The sequence below is a fragment of the Protopterus annectens genome, chromosome 2.part1 (genome assembly GCF_019279795.1).
Source record: "Protopterus annectens isolate FY-2018-M chromosome 2.part1, PAN1.0, whole genome shotgun sequence".
In the NCBI taxonomy this organism is placed as follows: Eukaryota; Metazoa; Chordata; order Ceratodontiformes; family Protopteridae; genus Protopterus; species Protopterus annectens.
Window position 1 is genome coordinate 467928172 of NC_056729.1, and position 20924 is coordinate 467949095.

At 46.1% G+C, this 20924-nt stretch overlaps 1 protein-coding gene across 1 annotated transcript in view; it reads left to right on the forward strand.

Moving 5' to 3' along the window:
• Positions 1–20924, forward strand: part of ABCE1 (ATP binding cassette subfamily E member 1) — a 1045252-nt gene that overhangs the window by 461344 nt on the left and 562984 nt on the right. Inside the window, exon 16 of the mRNA XM_044062259.1 lies at positions 16738–16796. Within this exon, the coding sequence (XP_043918194.1) occupies positions 16738–16796 (59 nt within the window). The remainder of the gene's footprint in view (positions 1–16737; positions 16797–20924) is intronic.

The window sequence follows — 20924 nt, forward strand, 5'->3', positions numbered from 1 at the left end:
ATTGGAGCAGTTAAGAACAGGCAGTTCCTAGAGCTCTGAAGAAGTCTTGTTATTCAGGACGAAAGCACCTGACTGTGGATTGTTGGTGATTCATTAAACGTTTTACTTGGAGTCCTGTCATCATTATTTTAAACAGCTTTAGAGTGTTTATGTTTTTTTGTCGTGGTTTTGCACTCTTTCACACTGATTTTGGGTTACTAATCTCTAGAATTATCTTCACAGCCTACTGCTGCCCTCTGACCTCCCAGAGTTGGAGGGGGAAACCTGTGCCTTGTCCTGGTTGGGAGCTGCTTCTCAAGTGGCTAAACATTCCATAAAATGCAGCTATGATGCTAGTAAAACCTGTGCTAGGGTAGCTGCCACAGGGTTTGTGTGCAGAAGATTCTCCTGGCTCAGACTTCAACCATTTCAGGACGAGTTCAAAGCCAAACTCATGGATGCCTCTCTAGGTATTCCTTCTCTTTGGCCCGGCTGCTGCAAATCTTTTCAAGTCCCTACAAGGAAAGTCCAAGGAACTCATGGAGTTAAAACACCTAGTTTCACCTCTGCCAGGGTTCCATAGGAGCTTTACATCAAAATCTGTCTTTGTCCATAGCCAATCCCAGCACCACACCAGTAAATCTTCAAGGAGAGGATAAAGATATTGGAGGACCAGGTTTCCTCAGAACCCTCCTCAACAACAGTGCCCCATTCCAGACAGAGCAGGGAGTCTGTGACTCCCCTGCCTCTGTTCCCCCTTCCCTCTCCCTCCACCACTTCAGAGCTCCTGGGGTGTGGGAAAGGCATTACCCAAGACATCTGGGTCTTTTCCATCATAAGAATCAGATATTTCATGGTCTGGCACTCTGTCCCTGCCTTTCGAGATATCCTACTAATGGATGCTTCACAAGGATGTGTTCCTGGACGTAGTCGACCAGCGGGATACTCCAAAAATAGACCCATTTGCCTCCCCTCTGAACAGACAGCTTACGATATTTTGTGCCAGAGTCCCAAGTCCCCTGACATGGAAAGTGGACGCCCTTTCATTCTCATGGAATGGGATGTTTCTCTATGTATTTACTCACCTTCCTCTTGATACCAAAAGTCCTGTTCAAAATCAGGTAGAACCAACCAAAAATCTTGCTGGCGGCTCCCTTTTGGCCAAGACAGTACTGGTTTTCCCTTCTCCAGTTAGCCCAGGGCCATCATCAAAGGTTACCCAACAGAGTGGATCTTCTCACACGCAACAAAGGATCCCTTGTTCACTCTCACCTATCGACTCAACTGACTTTGTGGGTGATAGGGTTTTAAGGGCTTTGCAGGAGGCCAGAAAATCCAACACTAGAAAATCATGATCTGAAGTAGGAGATTCATTTGTCTGCAACCTGTGGGTTATGGATCCGATATCGGATCCGAACCGGCATGGTTTACCAGCTATGGATCCAAGCTCTCAGCTCCTCCCCTCACCCATAATGCCCTGCTCTACCCTCATGACCCCAGATCTCATTTGCCGCTCATGGTGACCAGATTGTGTTTTTTCCAGCTCTCCAGCTAAGTGAAATTTCTAGTCTTAAAGTGCTTAATTTTGAAAGTTTTGTGTGAAAGTGTAGGTTTCCCTCTTATATTATTATACTTTTAGTCTTTTAAAATTTATTTTTACTATCCCTCCCCTCGTTGGTAGCGTAGTGTGTGTTTGGGCCTGTTGAGTGGTTTTGTTACTTTACTTTAACTAGTTTTAGTAACCTTGTTTGTTTGCTTTTGGGATGTCTGAGCAGCCCAAAGCTGTATTTTCAAAGTGCTCCGAGTGTGGCCATAAGCTTTCCCCAGCTGATGGCCACACTCGGTGTGTTAGATGCCTGGGGGTTGAACACCTCACATCTGGATGTTCCATTTGTGCAGGGTTCAACCCCAGGGCATTGAAGGAGCGGAGGTCCAAGCTTGTCTTGGCGGGTCTTTTGCCGCCGGACTCTGCGCCGGCCTCCGCTCCTTCGGGGGTAACCGTTACCACGGTTGTCCCCTCTCCGGCTCCCCCTCCTCCTCCTGGGACTCCGACTCCCTGTAGTGGTTCGGGGGAGAAGGAAGCTAGGAAGAAGGACTGGAGGGAGAAGCACCATAAGCGGCGGGCCGAGACCTCTGTTTCGGCCCCGCCAGCCAAGCGGGCTTCTCCCCCGGCCTCCTTGTGGGACCTGAGGAGGAGGAGACCCGATCTCCGTCGAGGCTATCGAGGAGGCACTCGAGGCCTACCTCGGTAGCCTCGTCGAGATCAACTTATAGCCTGTCGGACGCTGATCTGGACCGGATGATGAGAAGGTTCATCCAGGCCCAGATGCAGATGGGAGTGCTCTTGCCTCCCCCCCCCCCCTCTGGGGGGGGAGCTCGACCCCTTTTTTCAAGCCAATTGCTCCTTCTCCGACCCGCTACCCGGGTTCGGAGCAGTTGGAGCAGAGCAGCTCGGGAGCCGGGGGTGGGTCGGCGCCGATAGTACTTGGTACTTCGGATCCGACCCTGCCCTCGAGTGCATTGGATCCGACCTCTCGGAGCCTGGATCCGAGCTTCGGATCCGGGGGGATCAGTGCTCCTTCGGCGCCGTCTGTGTCGGAGCGCACTGTCCCTTCGGATCTGAGCGCTTCGGCGCCGGCTCCGATCCACTCCTCGGATCCGAGGGGGAGCCGATTGTCGGATCCTTTGGTCGAGGTCGGCTCCCCTTCGGCTTTTGATGTAGTGAAGAGGGCCCTGTTGAGGGTCTCTGGACCCCCGGCACTTGTTTCGGCTCCGTCCCGTGCTCCCTCTGCACTGGGTCAGGCTTCCACCATCCGGCCCTTGGGACAGCCCGCTCCTGTGCCCCAAGCTGTTCCCCTGGAAAAGGTTACTGTTTGCGAGGAGTCCTCTGACAGCCCCCCAGAGGATGTTCCTCGCAAGCATACGTGCAAAAGGAGGCACATTGACTCCCCCGAGTCTCTCACGGAAGACAACGGATTTGGAGGAAGGGGAAGGCTCCCCACGGTCACCCCCCGAGGATGTCTCATTTGGAAACATCATGGAAATGCTCCGCATAAGGGGGGGGGGGTGGTCTGCCCCCAAGTCTTCCTCGGACGAGTCCGTGTTCTTGGAGGCATTTGAAGCGGGCCCGTCTACCTCTTGGGTGTCCCCTCCTGCCGACCCCCTGGTGGACCTCATTACCACCAGGGCGTGGAAGGAACCGGACACCGTGGAGCCAATCCCTAAAAGGCCCGACCGGATCCTCAGTCTCCCGGCTGACCATGCCCATTGGAGTAAGGGGCCTCCGGTAGATGCCATGTTGACAGCGGCCACCAAGAGGGAACTTGCTCAGGAGAGTCCCTCAGTCCATCCCCCGAGCAAGGAGTCTCGGATGATGGACCGCTTGGGGAAGCGGATGTTTAGTTCAGCGACCTTCTCGGTAAGGGCGCTGAACTATCTGGCACATGTGATTAGGATGCAGCGATCTTATTAAAGAATACGCTGCATCCCCCCCAGAGTCCATGTCGGAGGAGGACAAAGTGCTGCACTCCACCCGCATGGCCACTCTCAGGTCCGTTACCAATACCTCTATGCGGCTACTCTTCCATGCTACGGAAGGCGCCGCTAGAGCCACAGGGGCAGGTCTAGTTACTAGACGTCAGGCCTGGCTCCGTCATTGCGATTTCTCAGAGCCCTTCAAAGCGTCATTTGCGAACGCCCCCTTCGATGGTTCTGCCCTCTTTGGCAAAACTGTTTGCGACACTTTGACCCAGAGCGAGAAGGACGGGAAGACGCTGTCTGCCGTCGGAATCTGCTTCTCTGCACCCCAGAGGCCCTATTCTAGGAACCAAAAGGGTCAGAAGATGATGTGGTTCCGGAAGTCGCAGCAATCCCAGCCTGCTCCGGACAACCAGTCCTTCCGTGGCAGAGGAGGACAGGGAGGACGCCGCCCTAGAGGCCGAGGGGCTCCCAGGAACTTCGGGTCCAGAGAACCCTTCTCTGAACGGCCCGCGCAGCAACCCTGAGGGGTTGCCCGGCTGCTCCACTCTGGAGGCAGTCGGGGGACGTTTTTCGGAGCACCTAGCGGCATGGGAGTCCATAACATCAGACCGCTGGGTTCTCCAGATCATATCCAGAGGATACCGTATCCCCTTTCGTCACTTGCCAAAATTGAAGTCCCTCCCCGACGTTCCACCCGGTCAATGGGAGGCCGCTTTGGCAGAAATTGGCCATCTGCTAAAGAAAAGAGCCATCCAGCCCGTCCCCCCAGACCAGATCGGATCAGGGTTCTACTCCAGGTTCTTTTTAGTGCCAAAAAAGACGGGGATCTAAGACCAATTTTAGACCTTTCTCTCTTGAACCTGGCAGTTCCCAAGGAGAAGTTCCGAATGGTCACTCTGCAGTCTATTCTCCCCCTTCTGGGAGAAAATCACTGGATGTGCTCCATAGACCTCAAGGATGCGTACTACCATATACTAATGGACAGGCGCTCCAGGAGGATTCTCCGCTTGCGGCTGGGAGCCAGCCACTATCAGTTCCGGGTCCTTCCCTTTGGTCTCACCACAGCCCCCAGGGTGTTCACCAAAGTATTAGCAGTGGTAGCGGCCCACCTGAGGCTTCAGGGGGTACAGGTCTTTCCCTACCTGGACGACTGGCTCCTTACGCCCCAACAAGGCATCTACTCCTATTGGCGAGAGACTCCTTTCTCCATCTTGCTCCCCGTCTGGGCATCACTATAAACACAAAAAAATCCAACCTAGCACCCACGCAGTTCATAGATTTTATAGGTGCCAGGTTAGACACAAGGAGTTTAAAAGCCTTCCTCACTGCGGACAGAGTTCAAAATCTGCAACTCCAGGTGCGGGCCATTCTCCACTCAAGCTCAGTTCCGGCGGAGTTGGTCCTGAGGGCTCTAGGGTCCATGGCGGCTGCTATAGCACTTCTTCCTCTCGCCAGGTTCAATATGCACATCCTCCAGTGGACACTCCTGGTACAGTGGTCGTATCTTGCTCTTCCTATGCATCATCCCATTGCGATCAGCAAGGCTTGCAAGCGGTCCCTCCTGTGGTGGCTTCACTCTCCAGATCTCCACAGAGGCCGCCCATTTTGTGCTTCTCCCCCTCTCGCCACGGTGACCACGGACTCCTCCCACCTCTGGTGGGGGGGGCATTTTGCAGGCCGGACCGTCCAAGGCACGTGGAACGATTCAGAGACCTTACTGCATATCAACGTTCTAGAGATGAGAGCAGTGCTCTTAGCGTTGCTAGCACTTCAGGCCTTTCTTCCCTTGGGAACAATTGCGATTCAATCGGACAACATGTCGGTTGTCTGGTATATCAACAAGCAAGGAGGAACCAGGTCTTACCCTCTTTGTCGAGAAGCCATGAGAGTTTGGGAATGGGCAATCTCCACCAACCGCTTTCTCATAGCAACGCACATTCCGGTCGGTCCAACATCCTGGCGGACAAGCTCAGTCACACCATTCTCCCCTTACGAGTGGTCTCTCAATACTCAAGTAGCGAACGCATATTCGCACGGTGGGGAACTCCTTCTTGCGATCTTTTTGCCTCTCCCTCAAACACCAAATGCGACAGTTTTTTCGCTCTGATACCTCCTCCAGGAGGTTCCCCAAGAGACGCTCTGGTGCATGCTTGGCCACCCGGTCTTCTTTATGCTTATCCCCTTGCCTCTGATGCTCCAAGTTCTTCAGAAAGCCTCTCGGTTGGGGTGCAGAATGATTCTCATTGCTCCGTTTTGGCCTCGACAGATCTGGTTCCCCTTCCTAAGGTCTCACTCTGTGAATCCTCCTTGGATTCTAGATCCCATTCGGATCTGATATCTCATCCATCCCGCTTATCTCCTCCGAACCTGGACAACCTGAAGCTGACCGCTTGGCTGCTCCAGTTCCACTCTTGATCAGGACTCCGGTATTTCGTCCCCTGTTAAGGCGATCCTGGTGGCAGCTCATAAACCATCCACTAGGAAAGTCTACCGTAGCAAGTGGAAACGGTTTTCTTTGTGGGCGGAGCGGCAAGGCCTAAACCCCTTCACAGTTCCTCTCCCTTTGGTGCTTGATTTCTTAACCACTCTTTTAACGATGGTGCCAGCAGTTCCACGGTCAAAGTACAACTTGGCAATTTCACATTATCACATTGGTCATGACTCCAATCCACTGATGTCGGCCAAGTTGTGTAAAATTTTCCTTAAAGGTACTTTTCTTCTCAGGCCCCCTGTAAAACAAGCGGTTCCTCCTTGGGACCTTTCCTTAGTTCTCCAGGCCTTGACCGCCTTGAACCGCGGCTACGGTAGATCTGAAATTCTTGTCGCTCAAGACTGCCTTCTTAGTAGCCATTACTCGCCAAGAGAGTTTCAGAGCTCCAAGCATTATCAGCTAAACCTCCTTACTTGGTCTTTCATCCGGACCGTGTTTACCTCAGGACCAACCCGTCCTTTCTTCCTAAAGTAGCTTCTGAAGCAAACTTTAATCAATCCATTAACCTCCCTGTCTTCTTTCCTAAATATGAAAACAAAGGTGAATACAAGCTTCACTCCTTAGATGTTCACAGGCAACTTAGATTTTATCTAAACAGGACGGCTGGTCATAGGCAATCCGACCAGTTGTTCATTTCCTTTGCTAAATTTAATTTGGGCAAACCAATTTCTAAAGTCTCACTATCTCGCTGGATTTCACAATGTATCTTATTGGCTTATCAAGCTTCAGGAAGGCCCGCACCGGAGGGTGTACATGCCCATTCAACCCGGTCAGTCTGTACTTCGGCAGCCTTTAAGGCTAGGATTCCTCTAGATGATATTTGTGCAGCAGCCACGTGGGCTTCATCTCATACTTTTATTTCCCACTACAAGTTGGATCTTGCATCTAGGGGTAGACCATCCTTTGGCTCCGCGGTGCTCCGGAATATCCTTCCATGATGGCCGCCCAAGATTCAGGTAGCTGGGGACTCTGTCCCACAGGTTGCAGACAAATGAATCTCCTACTTCAGATTTAGAAGTTATGTACTCACCATAACGTTCCATCTGAGTAGGTGTATTCATTTGTCTGCAACCATCCCGCCCTCCTATCCCCCTGGCCTTTCAGTTTCCTGCATATGTTGTGTTACCCTTTTCAGGGTGTTCTTGCTTTTGGCAAACTCGATCTGAGGTCATGAGGGTAGAGCAGGGCATTATGGGTGAGGGGAGGAGCTGAGAGCTTGGATCCATAGCTGGTAAATCATGCCGGTTCGGATCCGATATCGGATCCATAACCCACAGGTTGCAGACAAATGAATACACCTACTCAGATGGAACGTTATGGTGAGTACATAACTTCTAATTTCCAGATGGAAAAGGTTTTTTGTTATGGTACCAGTCTAAGGATCTGAATCTATTAATGAAGGATATTCCAGAGGTTTTATCTTACCAGTATGAGTTTGATCAATGCTGGCTTTGCTTATTCATCAGTCAAAGCCCACGTCAGCTATATTGGCATGTCTTGCCCTCACCCCCCCCCCCCCTCCAGGTTCGCGGTGAAGCAGTTCCTTAAAGGCATCCTTTACATTAAACCTCCCAAGAAACCCATCCCTCCTTCCTGGGACCTCAATTTTGTCCTGGAAAAACTGACTCTGCCCTCCTTTGAACCAGCAGTGTCCGCTTCCATCAAGCATTGCACCTGGAAAATGGTCTTACTTGGTCGCCTTTACTTCAGCTCGAAGGGTGTCAGAACTCCAAGCCCTTATGCCCCCCCCCCCTTTCTAGTCTTCTATAAGGACAGGGTGTCTGTGAGGACTAGTCCATCCTTTATGCTGAAAGTGTTTACCGAACTCTGTCTCAACCAATCCATCCAATTCCTCACCACCTTCCCCACCCCACAAAGCTGCAGTGACAGGATCCTACATTCTTTGGACGTCCACAGACAACTGAGGTTGTATGTGGACAAGACTAAACCCTTCAGGAAATCTAGTCATGATAACACAGACCAAGCTGACCAGCTCTTTATTAATTTCCATCCTAGACCACTGGGTCTCCCTGCTTCCAAGCAGACCATATTGTCCTGGATTTCCAAAAATATCTCCTTCTGCTACAGTAATCATGGCAGGACTCTCTTCCTCTCCTGTAAAAGCCCACTCTACTAGAGCCATGGCTTCTTCCAAGGCTGCCTTCAAAGGCCTGGATAACACCGCCATTCATTTGGCAGCTACTGGATTTATCATTCATAACTTCACCAAACATTACAAACTGGATACGGTCTCCAGATCCAGAATTGGCTTTGCCAGTGCCGTACTCCATGGCTTCATTAAATGCTCCTCTGTTCTGGCCCCACCCTTTTCTCTTGAGCTTTGGCACTCTCCCTTAAGTGAAGCAAGTGAATAGAAGGACATAGAAAAGTTGCATAAAATCTTACCATAACCATAGATGTCCTTCTCTTCACTGCTGCGGTATTCTGTCCCTCCTACCTTCCCCACTGGACTCTTGTTTTTCTTGGATACTTGCACCACTTCTTCCTTAGCCTTTCCTCCTGGGGCATTCAGTTCTGAGGATGGTACTTGCATACGTCCGTTTTATGGCCTGTGTACTACAGCCTACGCCAGATGTACCACGTACCCTACAATGATAGGTTCATAGGTAGGTACTAGGCCATCTGCCCAAAGGCATTTATAAGCCTAGCTGGAATGTGTTGGCTTTCGCTGCCCCGTTAAATTAGTTCCCTGTGCCTCTGTACAGGAGAGCCAATGAAGTGTTCCTTGGGGTAAACTTTGTTTCCAATCCACTCGTCAAGGTTTTTTTTGAATAGGGTTAGCGAGGAGCTCTGCCTAATGTAGATTGGAATCTTGTTCCAGAGCATGGGAAGTCTCTGGGACAGGAATCTATCCCTTCAGCATGTCCTATTTATTGTTGTGGTGAGGTTTAGATCCCTGGAGTGTGTGGCTCGAGGGGATATGGTTTTCTTTAGGTGGAGCATGTCCATTAATTCTGGGTTGGACATGGCCTTGTATGTCAGGCAGAGATCACCTCTGAGTAGGCGGTATGCAACCGACTACAGCTGGAGTTTCTTCGGTCGATCTGCATAGGACATCTGGTTGAGGCCAGTGATCCTCTTGGTGAGATACTTCTGTGGTCTTTCCAGTTGTTGCAGGTGTCTTGTAAGGTACATCCCAAATGGGGCATCATACTCTGATGGGTCTGATGAGTGATGCGTAGAGGAGCCCAATGACCTCTTTCGATCTGGATGCAAACCCTTTTGTGATTAGGTGGGCCACATAGAAGGATTTTCTAACCACTTTGGCAATGTGATTATCAAAGGAGAGGTCACTATCTACTTGGGTCCCCAGATCCCTTATTATGTCTTCCGTATTTAGGGGGCTACCACCTATGTGATAGTTTGTGGGTACTTTGTTTTTTCCAAAGGGGATGACTATGCACTTTGTGGCATTTAGCTTGAGACCATGGTTTTGGCACCAGGTATCTGTCTCAGTGAGACCCTTTTGGAGGATGTCTGTGTCATCCGGAGAGTCAATTATAGCCCCTAGTTTGCAGTTGTCTGCGAACTTGGTCAGCCATAGTCCTCCTGTGCTTGCCTGTACCTCGGAGAAGTATATGCCGAACAGAAGGGGTCCTAGGACTGAGCCCTGGGGAACCCCAGTTGTAACCTGTTTAGAGCCCACAGCTCTTACCATGTGGGTTCTGTCCGTGAGCCAGTTGGCAACCCATCTCGTGACATAGGGGTTCATGTTCAGGCTGGTGAGTTTGTCTATAATACCTGAGTGGGGAACGGTGTTGAAGGCCTTTGCGAGGTCTAGGTAGGCTGTGTGGACCACCTATCCCTCATCTATAGCCTTGGTAACTGTCTCAAAGAAGTCCACCAAGTTTAGGAAGCATGATCTGCCCTTAAAGCCGAACTTGTAGGATCCAGTGTTTGGAGGTTCCCAATGTCTCTGTTAATGAGATCCATGATGATGCACTCCATAGCTTTGCAGACCAAGCTAGTCAAGCTTATAGGGAGATAGTTCCAGGGGTGCTTTGTGGCTCCACCTTTGTGGAGCAGAATAACTGTTGCTGTGCGCCACTCTGTGGGCACATAGCCTGTGGAGAGGCTGAGCTTAAACAGTGTTTTTAGGTGAGGGGTTAGTTCATCTTTGAGCTCATGTAGGAGACAGCCTGGGATACGGTCTGGTCCCATTGATGCTGTGTTTTTGACTTTGGAGAGGGCTGTTTTAACCTGAGTCTGATTTCAGGGGTACTACATTTTTCTGGTATAGTTATGGGCCCTTTTGGGAGTGAGAGGGTGGTGAAGTTTGCACTGAACCTGTCTGCCAGGATGTTGGCTATATTGGTTGGTTCAGTGTATTTTGTGCCTTTCTGCACTAACTCAGAGCAAAAAGTCTTCTGTAGACTGGCCGACGTCAGGGTGCCATCTGGCGAGGATATCCCTCAAGTGAAGAATACTGCAGCAGTGAAGAGGCTATCTATGGTTATGATGTTTTGCACAACTTTTCTTTATCTTGTCAGTATTAATTCTTTATGAAAGCTGTACAGTAGTTGAATTTCTTGTATGGGACTGGAATAGGACAACCTGTGTTAATTCAGACAGTTTAAATTGTTTTGTTTTTCCCCACCATGGTAAAACATTTTTCTAAGATGTATTAAGGCACATTCTAAAAGAGCTTTGTTTTTTTCTTTTCGTGGTTTCAGGGCAAGAAATCTTTCTCTGTTTGATAACACTCTCTGACTGTTGATTTCCCTTCAAGGGGGCTAGCCATTAAAGTCAGTGTAGGTCTAGAAGGGAGACAGATTTTTGAAGACTGGTTGTTATATCCTGGCCAGGATACAATCCAAGTAGCCAAAGGATACTGCAGTAGTGAGTAATTTGAGCATCTACTGTTATGGGAAGTACAACTTACAAAACTGTACTTCAGCCTTATTTCTCATACTCCCACTTCTTGTTTCATCATCTTTTCACACTTTGATTTGTAAGTCTCTTAGTGTTGTTTTACTCTTGCCTTCTCCTTCCAAATGAATTCCTTCAATTTTTTACATACTGTCCTCAACTTCTGCTAGAATGATATAAATATGCCAGGCCTGTATATAAAACTAAATGGACTACAAACTTTTTTGTCTTTGTATCATAATGTCCCTGTCAGTGATCAAGGACTTCAGTTTCTCAGCTTTTGTGTTATCTTTTGTTTAGTCTGTTACCACGTCATTAGTGCCATAACAGAAATCTTTCTAATCCATACACCTAAGTCTGAGTATCGCTGAACTAGTTCATGCATGGGTGCAGTTTGCAGTTGTAGTTTTTGTTTTATCTTCATTAATTTGGTAACCCAAAAAGTCTTGCACCTATCTCAGAAATGTTCCACAGCACTGAAATGCCCTTTTCTGGATTTTTCAAGTACAAAATAAAGTAATCTGCAAATAAGTGTAGATTTTCTTGATTGCCATACAATGTATATACTAGATTTTGAGAGTTATTTGCTTTCCTTACTGCTGGCTGTAACTTTAAAGCAAATAATAGTGGACAAAAGAGAACACTGTCTGCCTTGACAAGGGGGGGTGGGGGGCACACCTATCTTGTTTACTTTCATTTGTGTTTTCATAAGTGAGCGTGTTAGAAACAGCTACTGTTTTTTCCACTTTTGACTTCGGCTCGAATGGCACACACAAGCTTGTTCATTCCCCTCTAAGCTAGAATTATTTGTCAGGAGTGATATTATTTGGGCAGAGATTAAGATTTTCTGCTTATGACCCTGATGTTCCCCTTGGGCATGTCCAAACATTCAAGGGTGATGTTCATTATACTTTCAGGGGGTGTCACCTGCTTAAGTGAGTGAACTAACCTTAACAAGCCCAGCTCCCTTGCTGCAGACACTGCCATATGTTCTACAGTCTTCATTATGGAAACTTAAGTAAAGTGTGCACCTAGCTGTTTCCATCAATCCCGTCAAAACCGGTGTGCACTTACAACCTTCCCTCATCACCCAAGCTGCTAGTTGTACCTGGCACATTTGAGTAGTAGTCACTGTTTTATTCCTCAATGCCACATACTTGGCTGAGTTGCATGTTTAGGGATATCACTTGAAAGGTTATAGTAGTGGATACAGCAAAATGCATCATCATTGTCAATTGCAGTGCACTGGAGATATTACATGGTATGTGTCAATGTGAAGATACAAAATACCTAAATTTTCAGTCATTGCAAACACCACTTTCTGATAACATTGTAGTTGCTTTGATAGGCCTCTTTTGTAAGGCATACTAAGATTTCTGTTATCCACTTTCCAGAGTTTTTTGCCAAGCCATACAGTCTGGCTGTTGACTGAGTCTCTCCAAGATGTTCTTCATGTTTCACTGTTGCAGTCATTACATTTGGGTAATCTGCTGGCAGATTGCCCTCAGTCGGCCTGAATTCCAAAGTCTTGGGTCCTGTGTCGGTTGCTGTCTCCTCTTCCATGACGTCAGGTCATCAGGGGTATACCGAGGCCAAGCAGTTTGCAAGTGCCGGTCGGCCGACTCCTGAAATTTTCGAATTTCAGAACCGAAGTCTTCACTGAAGTGAAGTACCCCGTTGGGGAAACTTTTTTCTTGCTCCATACCGATGTCAGAAAAAGTTAATTGCATTTTGTGGGAAGCAAGTACCTCATAAGGATTTTCATTTATACTGTATTCCTTGCCTTAGGCCCGGATCATAACGTGCCTAGCTGTTGGTTTTGTGCTAGATTAACCAACGCACTATTAAGCGTTGGTATATCTTTGCCTCACAATATTTTGGAAACTGATTTAACTATCCTGAAATGTTGTCTGATAGCAATCCGACTACCGGAGTACACAAAAAACGCAAAAACAGAGACAGACCATCGAGGTCCAAAACCGACGACAAAGCTTCTCCTAAGCCAGTCGCCAGTTCGCCGGTACTCAGGTGCTTTCCCAACCCCTGATACCCGCTACTTTCGAGTTGAAGGCCCCTACCGAGACCCATGTGGAGTCTGGCATGCCGCGAGATTCTCAAAGTATTGTACCTGCGGATGTCTCTCCCTCGGATGGGTCCGGAGCCGCTGAGCAGGCACCGGCTTCTGAGGGTGTATTCAGGCCACAACATTTTTATATAAAACTGATGCCAGCTTCAAAATCAAAGACAAAAGCAACTTCTAAAGCTAAACAGCTGACACATGAGCCCACGTGCACAGGCCACTATGCCCAAAAAACAGATGATCAAAATGGCTGAAGACCTAATTACCTTGATCAGGGGTTCCCAACCCTCTCCTTATAAGAGGCCTAGGCAAGACGCTGATTATGACTCTTCAGATCAGGTTTCTATTTCTTCTGATCAGGAATTATCTATACCACCCTATGAGGATTCTGATGCAGTGGAATCCTTCCCATCTGCATCACCTCCTGAAGATTATTCCTTTTGAGAAACCTTGCATACTTTGAGGGAGCATTTTCACTGGGAAAGTCAGGATTTCTCAGAATCAAAAAAGAGGCTCAGGGATTTCCTTCTCCCACAGCATAGGCCTTTAGCCATACCTCCTGTTTTAGACATTGTGGATGATGTGTTTTCGGAGTCGAGCTTGACTCCAGACTCCTTACTTCCGGCTCCCAGCAAGCCAGACAGATATTACAGGGTTCCTGACTCTCACAAATTTTTTATTTAGAAACCCTGCTGCTGACCCTGAAACTCTCACAGGGTCCAAATGGTGTTAAGGCCTCAACGGCAAAAAGTCCTACCCCCACTGACAGAGATTAAAGGGCACTGGATAGATGGGGAAAGAAGGTTTATACATCTGCAATCTTGGCAATTAGGGCCTTGAACTGCCAGTTTCATATGCTCAAGTATCAACAACATGTTATGGGATTACTGAAACGGAAAATGATGATTTCTGAATGTGCAGAAAATAAAGAATTGCAGGAATTATTGCATGCAGCAGAACAAGTTGGAAAGCATACTTTGCTAGTTTTGATTCTTTAGAGGCCTCCTGCAGGGCTGCAGTTACTGGATCTGTGATTAGGAGGCATGCCTGGCTAAAAGAGCAAAATTTGCCTGGTCATGTTAAAGCTAAATTGCTGGATGCACCTTTACAGCATGATACTGTGTTTGGTATTGAGGCAGAAGAGGTTTTAAAGAAAATGGAAGACAAAGCTGCGTCTTTGCAAACTGTAAAAGACGACTTACAAGTGCAGCCACCAAAATTCAGTAGACACTGGCCTACAAAAAATTGGTCTTTCCTGTGCCCGACCGAGCTCAACGGGGCAAATCCAGGCACCCTAAAGGTTCTAGATACCAGTCATGAAAAATGATATGGTGCTTAGTGCTTGCTGGATGGATTTGAAGTCTTCTTAAGACACTCAGTCTTGCTGGCTGGATTCTGCTAAAATTCAAAGTCTGGTTATATTTGCATTCACAGTCTGTTGCATACAGAAACTTGCAGAATATACACTGATGAGAGAATATACTTTGCAGCATCAGCTTAGAGCAGTAACAAGTAACTTTTTATAATAAACCAAACGGACTAACGTTGCAGCTTAAAGTACTGTTCCAACTGTACTTCTAATATAATAAGATGATGTGAGAGATGTAACATTTACCTCAGGACAAATGTGTCCCTACCATACCCCTAACATAACTGGATTCATACAGGTCTTTTTGTACAATTTTAGTCATGCACAGACATATACATTTCCTCTTGGTATTCTATTTTGGAGAATTGCTCATCCTGTAGAAACAGTACTAATTGTTGCAGATGCTGACGCAAACTGCTGACTTAATGATATTATTTTTCAGCTTCCTTGTTTGTCACATTTTTACTGAATTTATAAGAAGCCAGCTTTTCTGACAGTGTGAGCATCCTGTATTCTATTTGGATCTTTGTATAAAAACATCTGTTCTTGTGCCAATGCTGATAAACATATCCTGTTTTCCATGCAGAAAAACATGTTTTTGAGGAAACACGTTGCCACAGTGTCATTGTCCATTCTTTAAAAGCAGATTTTGCATTTTTGCTCTTGCATACATCCTGTTTTTAAGTCTGTAAGGGAAAAATGTCCATTCAGCAGATTCCTTATTTTCTAAGCCATGGTCATTTAGTATGGTTGCTGATCATATATTGCTAAACTCTGTTTCTGCATTTAAGCAAGCTTTTTCTTTCAGCATATTTACAACAAAATTAATTTCAGTCTTATATTCATAATATCTAACAAGTCACAGGATTCTTACAGGTCAAAGCAATGGGGTGCTTCTCCCTCCAATTCTGGGGGACATAAAGCGCAACCCTACAGGAAACTCAGTGACTTCACTCTGCCATCACCAAGCACTTACCTTTTGGCAGCACCCTTAGGGGGAAAATTAGCACTTTATGCTCAAAATTGGCAGTTAGTAACCCAGGACAAGTGGGTGTTAAACATAGTATCTCAGGGATACATATTCCACTTCCCTACTCTGCCAATTGCAAACGGTTGGCCAGATCTGCCAAAAAAATCAATGGGCAGAGGTACAGAGGCAGGTTACGTCCCTCATGGATAATAGGGGCTATTCCGCCAGTACCAGAACAGGAATAAGGACAAGGTTTTTATTCAAGACTGTTCTTGGTACCAAGAAAAGATGAGGCCTGGCGCCCAATATTGGATTTATCAATTTTGAACACATACCTGGACATTCCAAAATTCAAAATGTTAACTTTGCAGCAGCTTCTGCCCATGCTGGGCAAGAATGCTTGGCTGGTGACATTAGACCTAAAAGAGGCATACCTGCATATCCCAATAAAGGAATTGTGCAGAAGATACCTCCATTTCAAGGCTGGCTTTATGCATTACCAATTCTCTGCACTGCCCTTTGGCTTATCTACTGCACCCATGGTCTTTACAAAGTGCCTGGCACCAGTAATTGCATTTTGCAGACAAACAAGTATACAGATATATCCTTACTTGGACGACTCTCTCATTCAAGCAGAGAATAAGGACATTCTTCAGCACCTGGTATTTGTGAAAAGGCTTCTAACATGCCTAGGGTACACAATAAACAAAAATAAATCATAACTGGTACCCTCTCAAAAGATAACATTCCTGGGTGCAACCTTGAATACAACTGCCCAGATGGCTTTCCTCACGCCAAACAAACAAAGGCAACTGACTACTTCAAACTGATGGTAGAAGGTGATACAGATTCAGGTCCTTGGGTGTGGCTTACCTGACCCTCCCACAGGCAGTGACTTGTCCGAGATTAGTAGGAGTGGATGCTCCCATACATGCCCCCACTTTCCCTGCTCTGAAAGGAAAATCTCCACATTGACTGCACAAGCCAACTCAGCCATTACAAGTAGGTAATTTTGTTTTTAGATCATATAAGACATTTTTATTTGTGGTGAGTTTGCAATGATCTATGGCCAGACCCTGTCAGTCCAGACTATGTTAAAAATGTACCCATGGGATCTTTGTAATTGGCATCTTGTTGCTACAAGCATTACACTTGGCAGTTGTCTGTCATGAGGATTACTGTCAGGGTAAATGTTAAGTAATGACATTGATAATTTCTGATACCACTATTTGTTCCTGTTTTCCATCCACTCTTGTCCAATACTTTGCACTCAAATGTTTTCCTCTGTACTTCATTTTTGCAGTGGAAATGAAACCTGAACATACCGGCATTTTGTAAGTTAATGAGGGTATAGGTTGAAAGGCTACTGTCAGTTTTGAGCATCTGCAGATAAATTTTAATACTGTAATGAGTAAATGTTATGTAGTTGTTGCCTTGGTTAAAGTTATTTGAGAAGCAACATATTTTGTGTTTTGCAGGTGAGGTGCCAATTCTGAATGTCAGTTACAAACCACAGAAAATCAGTCCCAAGTCTACAGTAAGTTTTCTCTCAGTTTTACACATTCATTCAAGGCATGTTTCTCAATTTTTATGCTGCAGTTGAATTCCACTGTTTTGATATTTGGTCTTTCTCAGGATCTTTATGGCCTTTTTCTTCCTGTTATCATTAGCAGTCATTGTAGTTAAATGTTTTAAAACCTGATATGATTTTTTTTCATTTTGCTGTTAGGCAGCAAAGTTTTGTCTTGCTGATGAAGGGGTTCTCCAAGAAAAACTTTGAGTCACAGTCATAAAAAGGAACCCCACCCCCCACCCACACAAGAAGGCACACTTTGACACTAAATGTATTTATTTATTTGACATTTGTTAACTGAGATAGTCCATCTGAGCAAAAGCCCTTTTCAGTGAAGGCCCAGGGAGAAAACTTCCACAGTACAAGTAAGCAAGAAAATTTACAAAATTGAAGCTTAATACAGTGAAAAATGTACAATAAAACAGTTAAGCAAATGTAGAAAAAACTCCACAGTACAATATAGTAAGAGGCATTATAATATTGAAGAAAAAACATAGCAAAGAAATGTACAGTAAAACATTTGAATGAATTTACATAACACAGTGGGTTATCTTCAGAGGGTAATTGTACAATACAGAGCATTTAAGTGAGCTATGTAGTAGGGAAGGGAGGAAGAGAGAGGATAGTGAAAAAAAAATCTAATGTAGGCATGCTCAAGAAAGAAAAGATCATCCTATTTGGTTATTTTACTATGTGTAGGGTCTGAGCTCACTGTGGCCCATGTGACATTTTGGAAAATCTTTCTTATGTTATAGCCATCAACAATTCAGTTTTCTTCTTTAGTAAAAGTGGGTGTGTAAGTGATGAAGAAAAGTTACCATTGTTCACCCTTGGTCCTCCACCAATGCTAAAATTGTAGAAGAGGAATGAGGTCTTTATCTTTTTACGAGTATTTGTGGAAAAAGCATTTCTCCAGGTCTTGAACGTGTGAAAACCAAAGGAGGCGTTTTTATCTATATTAGAGATAAATTCACCTCCCATCTAGTTAGACTGGACAACTCCATGGAGTTGCTCCAGATCCAGGTTACAGTGGGGAAGACCCTCATTCAAGTCATAGCCTGTTATTAGCCATGGGTCACAATGCACATAAAGCCTACTTGACCAAACTGGAGACCGTCTTAATTTTACTGAACACACTGGTTATGGGGGATTTCAATTATCCCACCATCAACTGGGAACCTACACTAGCCCTAACTTTCTAGTGCAAAAGTTCCTTGACTTTAATTCAAATGTCCTGGAACAAATTGTCCATACCCCAACAAGGGAAACAAGCATTCTGGATCTGGTCCTCACCACCATGTCAAATAGATGCACTGCTCCAACTGTCGCACCCTCAGTAGTTAAAACTGACCACAAATCAGTCCCCTTCAAGCTGGCACTAACACCAGAACTCACAAAGGGTGAAATCGTACTAAAAAAACTTCACAAGGTAAACTATACTCTCCTGGGTGAAGGTATAAATGCATTCCATGCCCCATCCCAAGCTGGAAGTGGTAACTGCGCCAAAGCTTACGCTAAAGCCCTGTACAGTCACTTGCATAAGTCCTCGGCAGTACCAGAAAGAATCAAAGCCAGAGCCTCAAGTGAAAACTGCCATGGTGGACATCCAGCATCAACCATCTTTGCAATAAATGCAAAAAGTTGCTGTCCAAGAAAGCAAAGGCAAGGCCCCAACAGTGGAAAACCACCCTCCTCAGCCTCAACAGGCAAAAAAGACAACTTGTCAAATTCTCCAAAGGCTTCTTTGAGAGAAACTTAGCAAGTACAGCCAAGGATACCATAAGGTCGTTTTACAGCTACTTACATAGCCTACAGGCCAGGACCAAAGCATGTGCAGAACTAGTGGCCAGCAGTATCACACACACTGACCCAACAGAGATAGCATACCTGCTAGCGGATAGGTTTGTGAAAGTTTCACTCCCTTATCCCCTCCTAACGTGCAGCAAACCATCCTCGAAACCCCCCACCCCACCTTGCATATCTGAAGAGCAGATCCTCATAGCATTGTCCAAGGCAAAAAACACAACCTCTATGGGACCAGACGACAACCCAGGTTGTCTTTTAAACAGGCTAAAGTATGAACTAGCAGCCACCACTAAATACCCCTTTCAATCATAGCCTAGCCACAGGCTTTGTTCCTGCAGAATGGAGAACAGCAACAGTTATTCTCCTCCACAAAGGTGGCATAGCAACAGACTTATAAGCCTGACCAGCCTTATCTGTAAGGTCATGGAATGTATCATTATGGACCTCATAAATAAAGACATAGGGGACTTCCAAACCCTGGATCCTACCCAGTTTGGCTTCGTGAAGGGCAGATCTTGCCTGTTAAATCTGGTGGATTTCTTTGAAAATGTAACCAAGGTCATTGATGAGGGCAGATCTGTGCACACAGCATACCTCAACCTGGCAAAGGCTTTCGACACAATCCCACATTGAGGCATTACCAATAAACTTAAACTGAATGTAAACCCCCCCCTTCATTGTAAGATGGGTTTCCAACTGGCTCACAAAGCGGACACTCACTGTGTGGGTGAGTCAACATCAACCAGCAGACCTGTTAACAGTGGAGTGCTGCAGGGGTCAGTGCTGGGCACCCTACTGTTTGGTATATACTTCTTAGAAATTCAGGTCAAAACTAAGGGGTTGTGGCTGACCAGGTTTGCAGACAATTGCAAACTAGGTGCAATCATTGAATCCCCAAATTATGTCATTATACTCCAGGAAGGTCTCACGCAGACCAGCGAGTGGTGTATTAGTCACGGTCTCAAACTGAATGCAAAGAAATGCATAATCATTCCCTTTGGCGCAATGTTCTCTCACACTATCAAATCATCAAAAATACCCCAAGTACTCATGAAATGGTAAGGGACCTGGAATCACAAGTTGACTGTAACCTCAACTTCGACCACCATGTGTCTACTGTAGTGAAGAAAGTTTTCTATGTAGCACACATGATTAGTAAAGGCATCGCCTCAAGAGCAAAATAAGTTATAACCCCCCCCCCTATACTTGGCACTTTTCTGGCCCATAATTGAGTACACTGCCCCATTTGACATGTACTGTACTAAACACTTGAAGCAATTAGAGAGACCCGAGAGGTTTCTAACAAAGAAAATCAAGGGGCTCCAGCATGTGCCTTACACAGACCGACTAAAGTCCCTGTCACTGTACTTCATATCATATATACTTCTTGGGGGAGACGTATGCCTGGCCTACAGAACAATCCAAGACTCAAACCTAATGAACTTGCTGCATATCTGTACACCAAATGGAACTAGGGCTACCTGTTCCAGGGACCTAAATATGGCCTGCGACTTAAGTAGGACATGGTGGAGGGACAGATTTATCTCCCAGAGACTGCCGCGTGTTTGGAACGGGCTACCAAGTAATGTGAAACAGAGCACCTCTATTACACTATATTCAAGAGGAACCTGGATGAGTGGATGGAGCACCTTAAATTCTTACCGGGATAGAGCCTACAGTCGTCCTGGACATGGGCCGTCATCACTAAATGCAATCTTGGGTATTCACAAGCATTTCTGTGGTATTACATTGGGATGAAACCGCTAGGCTTAAAATGACCTCTGGGTCGATAGCCTAGTAATCTGCGATGATTGTCATATTAATGTGGGAGGGGAGCTTGTGATTAGATGCAAACTTCTCACAGATCCAGCCATGCTGCAGTCCCAGAGACAGATTTCCAGTAGTGCTTACCCTATACATCAGTAACCATGTTGCCCTTCAGTTCCAGCCAAGTCCTTAGCAGTTTTGGCGTACCTTTCAACCTGCAGACATCAAAAATCTGGACAAAGGCTCTTGAAAAATAGATGTATCTGGTCAAAAATCTGAACGGCAAATATCATGGTATTTCCATATCCAAGTCCTCCCACTTTCTGTAGGATTCTGAAATAGTGTCACTCAAACACATTTAAAAACAGTGATAGAATGACATGCACTATAAGCAGTCTCCATGTTTTATTCGCATTGTTTCGTCACTCCTTGCTAGATGAAATTGTAATTGAGACTAAACAGTAAAGCTTCCCTTGCAGTCTACTGCATTCCTTTCACCTTCTCTTTTGATTTGCTTTT